The 6,424-nt window shown below is 37.5% G+C and overlaps 1 protein-coding gene across 1 annotated transcript; it reads left to right on the top strand.

Moving 5' to 3' along the window:
• The first annotated feature begins 1,810 nt into the window (after positions 1–1,810).
• LOC106301362 (cell division cycle protein 27 homolog B) lies at positions 1,811–6,424 on the top strand. The gene is made up of 16 exons (XM_013737741.1): positions 1,811–1,980; positions 2,522–2,594; positions 2,668–2,777; positions 2,924–2,970; positions 3,055–3,152; positions 3,233–3,519; positions 3,877–4,038; positions 4,175–4,388; positions 4,517–4,716; positions 4,805–4,870; positions 5,012–5,131; positions 5,286–5,362; positions 5,444–5,563; positions 5,659–5,878; positions 5,960–6,241; positions 6,341–6,424. Exons 1-16 carry the CDS (start codon positions 1,876–1,878, stop codon positions 6,389–6,391), a joined length of 2,232 nt encoding a protein of 743 aa, XP_013593195.1. The 5' UTR covers positions 1,811–1,875; the 3' UTR covers positions 6,392–6,424.

Consider the following 6,424-nt stretch of genomic DNA (forward strand, 5'->3'; position numbering starts at 1 on the left):
ATTACATAGACGATTCTATAACCGACAATTCTACCATCATATGAGAATCCACGTCTGACTGCATCGCTCCGAGCCGCACTATGAGATCCATGTTCGATGATACGCCTTTGCACCATGCTGAAGACTTTTTGTAACCTTTTTTTTCCATGATCTGCATAATTTGCGTTTTCTGGAGTTTGAACCCAGACCTCCTGGTGTAGAAGTATTAGTGAACTCTTAGTCAAACCACTAAACTAAGGGGCTTCCACATCAGATCATACTTTTATTTTGAAGATAATGATTTGTAAATAAAAATAGAAAATTTTGACATTAAAAATAGAAATAAGTGTAGGACTCGATTTCCACCTTCAATATTCCCACTTTTTACTTATTCTGGTTTGCTATTTAAAGACCTCAAAACATACAACTTTTTCCAAAATTAAATTGTTTCAGATTTTTCAAAAGAATATTTTATTCTGAGGTTAATTATCACGAGCGCTACTAATTAATCCAAAAATGAAGTTAATTCCATTGATGTGTATCGTCTTTGTCGTGATGTTGACATCATTCCCTGCTACGATTAAGAGTGATTGCCTTTTTTTTTTTTGAACATCAAGAGTGATTGCCTTAAAACTCTTCAGTCATGCCTGCGCCAAGAGCCTAAAAATAACCAGGAGAAGATAAAATGTTGTTCAGTTTGGAATAGAAATGTAACGCCAACAACATTAGCATATGTATGTCGTGTAAAGAACAAACCTCATGACAGAACAATTTTTATTTTTTTATTTTTTGCTAAACTGTGAATATTATAAAATGAAAGTTTAGGGTTACAAAAGCCTAAAAGTGATACCTTGGCAAAAAGAAATAAAAAACAAGGTATACACATGATTGTTAGATCAGAAAGTTGCAACTATCTAATCCAAAGTTGCATAAGAATAGTAAATTTCCTCCTATGTCTTTTCGCACTGATGGCATTACGGATATCCCTGTCTATGGTGGCGAATGTTGTCTGCTGCGGGGAGAATCCAGTGAGATGAACTGCCGAGTTGCGCTGCCTCCAGATGTTGTAGATCATGGACTGAGTCGCTAGCTTCCTGATGGTGGATGGGTTGCGCTGACAGAACAATTTTTACCCGAGTTTTAAGAGCTTGTGGATTAGGAGATTTTCAATTCAAGTGTTAACAATGCGGGCATAAAATAGTCAAACCACCAATGATCGTCAAAACAAATTGGAAATAATAAAGTATAGTAATTATTACGGTATTTATTAATTTCTATTAATCATTTTAATTAACTTATTGTTCAATGTTCATGCTCATCTGAATTATGATTCCATGTTCTTTTTTTTGTTTTTATGTATTTTCTTAGATCGCGAAGTAAATAAAACCGAAAAGTTATAATTTACTCTAAAACAACCAAGATTCGTAAAAACCCTTTTTCCAAAAAAAAAACAACCAAGATTTGTAATAAGAATTTCCGCTCTATGTTTTGTTTTTAATGCTGGATAATTATGTTATTACAACTATGAGAAATATTACAGACGATTCTACAGCCAACAATAATTCTATCTGACTGCATTTTTAAATTTTTAGTTTATAGTTTAAATGATCTTTATCATAATGAAAAAATAATTTACATTTTAGAGTGTGGGCTGCCAAACAATTGTAAAATAACGAATGGATCAATTGCAAAGCCCAGTACTGATTAAAAGTTTAGAGTCTTTGTCACGTGCCGAATAGTTTGAAAACAGAGCATCGCACGTGCCGCCTCAAAATTTGAAATTATTTACGACTTCAAAATAAATCACCAAAGGGTAAGAAAAAAAAAAGGAAATCGAGAAAAACAGAAACCCCTCTTTCACTCGAGGAAGGAAGGAAGGAAGACAAGCTCGCAACAATGGAAGCTATGCTAGTGGACTGTGTACGCAACAGCCTCAGTCATTTTGTGTACAAGAATGCCATTTTCATGTGTGAGCGTCTCTGCGCCGAGTTTCCCTCTGAGGTTATTACCTCTTCTTTCCACTCTCTCTCTCTCTCTCTATGGATTCTGTAAATCGAAGCTGTTGGTGATTTCGAAATATAGAGATTATGTGTTAATTGCAACTGGGGTACTTTTGGGTGTGTAATTCAATCGAGCGTCCTTGAGTTCTTCGAGATCGATTTTGGGTTTCTTAGCTTTTACCCCCTTTGATTCAAGATCTATATGTTTGTTTCGTTGGTCGATTAGACGATGAAAATTCGATTTTTTTTCTTTTCGAATTTGGAATCTCCACTACTGACCTGGTCAGGTTCTATCTTTTGACAAATTGCAAAACAAGCTTCTTTCTTTAGATCTCTCTCCCCAATGTTTTGACTTTCTCCTGTGTTATTTTGTTATCCCAAAGTGTCTGCTTTCCTTGGAGCTTAGCAATTGTATAACCTTCAAATTAGGGTTTATACAGCTTCCAATTTGCTAGCATCATTTAAGTGAAACAATGTCAGTAAAAAAACCAGACTTTGAGGCTTTCATGTCAGTAAAACTTTCTACTCTTCCTCTTGCATAGGTTAATCTACAGCTGTTAGCCACCAGTTACCTTCAGAATAATCAAGCTTACAGTGCCTATCATCTGCTCAAGGGTATGTTGCTTGGTTTCTCCACAGTTTATTAGGTCGTTTGCTCATCTTTGTATTGCGTCCTTCTTATGTAAAGGAACACAAATGGCTCAGTCTCGGTACTTGTTCGCCTTATCTTGCTACCAGATGGACCTTCTCAATGAAGCTGAATCTGCACTCTGCCCTCTTAATGAACCTGGTGCGGAGGTACTTTGTCATCTCTGGTAGATTGCTTTTATTTTCTCACCGAATGTCTTCTTACAAACTCTCGGTGTCAGTATCTTTGGTACATCTTTTGTGTTTTATTTAGTTCACTTAAGAAGGTAATAATATAGCTTCTGGTTATTCTGCAGATCCCAAATGGTGCAGCGGGTCATTACCTTCTTGGGCTTATTTACAAGTTCGTTTCTTGCTCTCTCTAAGCATTTTCGTCTTTATTCTGCCAATGGTTGTTCGAGATGTTTTCTCATTAGTGATCTTTCAGGTATACTGATAGAAGGAAGAACGCCGCTCAACAATTTAAGCAGTCTTTGACACTGGATCCTCTACTTTGGGCTGCATATGAGGAATTATGCATACTAGGTGAACACAATGCATTTTCTACATACTTGGTACGTTTGTTATGCTTCTCTTACGTTTTTCTGGCCATCCTACTTTTTCAGGTGCTGCTGAGGAACCATCTGCGGTTTTTGGTGAAGCAGCTGCTCTCTCCATCCAAAAGCAGTACATGCAACAACTGCCATCTTCACTCGGCTTAAACACGTACAATGATGAACGTAATACTACTTCGGTTAAAAACACGAGCTCTGAAGATTACAGTCCAAGGCAGCCCAAGCACACGCAAGGCCATGGCCTTAAAGATATCTCTGGAAATTTCCACTCGCATGGTCTTAACGGAGGTGTTTCGAACATGTCATTCTATAATACCCCTTTGCCAGTGGCTGCACAGGTAATGTCACACTTCTTTTAATATCAACAAGTCGGTCGGCTTTCTGTTGAATTGATCACATATTCTTGAGTAATTTGGTTATTTAATGCATCATACGGTATTGATTTTGTAGTGCTTGCATTGGTTATTATGTTATACCTTCAGTGCCAAAGATGGTTTGGCTAATCTTTCATTGACTATTAGTTCTGAGTCTGTTTTTAATGTCTCTGGTTTGGCATGCTACCTTACTACTTATATCTGGAAAACTCTATGTTTTCACCTTATAAGCATTATTTTGGTCATGGTGTATTGTGTATGTGCTTTAAAGAGCAGCTGTGAATGAGATTTAAATTGACTTGTATATTTGTCAACTTGTAGCTATCCGGTATGGCTCCACCACCACTTTTCCGGAATTTTCAGCCGGCCGTTCCAAACCAAAACTCCCTTACTACTGACAATTCCCCAAAGTCCACAGTAAACTCTACCATTCAAGCACCTGCACCCAGAAGAAAATTTGTAGATGAAGGAAAGCTACGTAAGGTAGTATTCACATGCCTGTACTGGTCTACTTGTTGTCATAAAGACACAATTCTGAATTTGTTGGTTTTCATTTCTCTTTATAGTACTCTGGTTCTTTTTGAATTTTGTCTTACTTATGATATCTTTTCCTATGCAGATTTCTGGCAGGCTGTTTTCTGATTCTGGTCCACGAAGGAGTTCGAGATTGTCTGCTGATTCAGGTGCAAACACTAATGCAAGTGTTGCAACAGTAAGCGGAAATGGGAACAACACTTCCAAGCATTTAGGAGGTTCTAAATTGGGTTCTTTGGGACTTCGTTCTGTTACACTTCGGAAGGGGAATTCTTGGGCAAATGAAAACATGGATGAAGGTTGTGACATTACATGCACTATATCACCATATTTTTATTGAAAGCTGGTCTGTTGTGATTTTTGTAACCATGCCTCTTTTTCTTTTTGTTATCTGATACTCAACTCGTTGTCATCCTGTTTGGTTTAGGGGTTCGTGGGGAATCTTTTGATGATTCAAGGCCTAATACTGCCTCAACGACTGGTTCTATGGCTTCCAGTGATGCTAAATCCTGTGATCAAGAAGACGAAATAATGTCGCAGAAAATCATAATTGGTATTTCAGAAATATTAAGCCTCCTAAGGACACTCGGGGAAGGGTGTAGACTTTCGTACATGTACAAGTGTCAGGTAAGAATATTGTTGCTTACTTGAGTAATACAAAGGTAATTTATATAGGATTATTTCATTGTCTTCCTTGTGCTTCTGGGTGTTTCAGGAGGCACTAGATACATATATGAATCTTCCACATAAGCACTATAATACAGGATGGGTTCTTTCCCAGGTAATAAGTGACTCTTCTCTCTTTTAAGTTGTCATACTTGGATATGTTTATTCCACGAACTATCTTGTTCAGTTTGGCGCATGAAGTTTTAGCCTGGTGGCCTGTGATATTAATTGTTAGAGGGCATTTGATGGCATGCAGGTGGGTAAAGCATACTTTGAATTAATAGACTATTTAGAAGCGGAAAAAGCATTCCGTCAAGCCCGCCAGGCTTCTCCTTATAGCTTAGAAGGAATGGATATTTACTCTACTGTCCTCTACGTAAGTGCGTTTTTGTTATTTCTAAATATGGAAACTCCTCTGAGTTAGATGAAACTTTGACCTTTTGCTTTTAGTCTCACGGGAGTTTGGTAAATTTCTGCAAATAAATCTCAGGTAATTTGAAATGTCTCATCAAATAATGATGTTTTTGCAGCACTTGAAGGAAGATATGAAACTTAGTTACTTGGCTCAGGAACTCATATCAACAGATCGCTTAGCTCCGCAATCTTGGTATTTTATTGTCGAATGTCTCTTTCTGATTAATTACTTCATTTGCTGTTGGTCATAACAGAATTAAGTGAAATTATGTAGGTGTGCTATGGGAAACTGTTATAGTTTGCAAAAAGACCATGAGACTGCACTGAAGAATTTCCTACGAGCTGTTCAACTGAATCCAAGATTTGCATATGCACATACTTTATGTGGCCACGAGTAAGAAAGCTTCTATCCATTTTAACAATAGTCTGGTTGAAATGCTTTGGTTGTTGGTCTAAGCAACAGTCTCTCTCTCTTTACCGTTTCTCTAGATACGCAACTCTAGAAGATTTTGAGAACGGAATGAAAAGTTACCAAAACGCACTTCGTGTAGACACAAGACACTATAACGCTTGGTATGGGCTTGGAATGATCTATCTACGCCAAGAGAAGTTAGAGTTCTCAGAGCATCACTTCAGAATGGCTTTCTTAATAAACCCGAGTTCCTCTGTTATAATGTCTTATTTAGGGACAGCTCTTCATGCCTTAAAGGTTATATTCTTACACTCATTTAATAGAACTTTCTTTTGAAGAATGACTAAAAAGAATCTTGTTTTTGTTCTGTGTAAATAGAGAAGCGAGGAAGCGTTAGAGATAATGGAGCAAGCTATATTAGCAGACAGGAAGAATCCTCTTCCAATGTACCAGAAAGCTAACATACTTGTCTGCTTAGAGAGATTAGATGAAGCTCTAGAAGTTCTGGAGGAGCTTAAAGAGTATGCGCCTTCAGAGAGCAGCGTATACGCTTTAATGGGCAGGATCTATAAGCGGCGAAACATGCACGATAAAGCCATGCTTCATTTCGGTCTAGCTTTGGATATGAAACCGCCTGCAACTGATGTTGCTGCAATAAAGGTTGGAGTCTTTTAGAAAACACACACAAACAGAGTCATCTTCTGATGGTTTTATATACTGCTTTTAAATTTTGAAACTGGTTATTATTGTCTGAAACAGGCTGCAATGGAGAAACTGCATGTTCCTGATGAGATTGACGAGAGCCCATAGAGAATCGTTGCTACTCTGAGAATCATGGAGAAA

Source organism: Brassica oleracea, chromosome C7 (assembly GCF_000695525.1).
Source record: "Brassica oleracea var. oleracea cultivar TO1000 chromosome C7, BOL, whole genome shotgun sequence".
Lineage (NCBI taxonomy): Eukaryota > Viridiplantae > Streptophyta > Magnoliopsida > Brassicales > Brassicaceae > Brassica > Brassica oleracea.

What these genes read in the sequence shown, in the direction of transcription:
- LOC106301362 (XM_013737741.1), top strand. Translation starts at nt 1,876, where the DNA reads ATGGAAGCTATGCTAGTGGACTGTGTACGCAACAGCCTCAGTCATTTT. An exon ending in TTAATGAACCTGGTGCGGAG is followed by an intron (nt 2,778 to 2,923) that starts GTACTTTGTCAT and finishes GTTATTCTGCAG; the next exon opens with ATCCCAAATGGTGCAGCGGG. An exon ending in CGTACATGTACAAGTGTCAG is followed by an intron (nt 4,717 to 4,804) that starts GTAAGAATATTG and finishes TGGGTGTTTCAG; the next exon opens with GAGGCACTAGATACATATAT.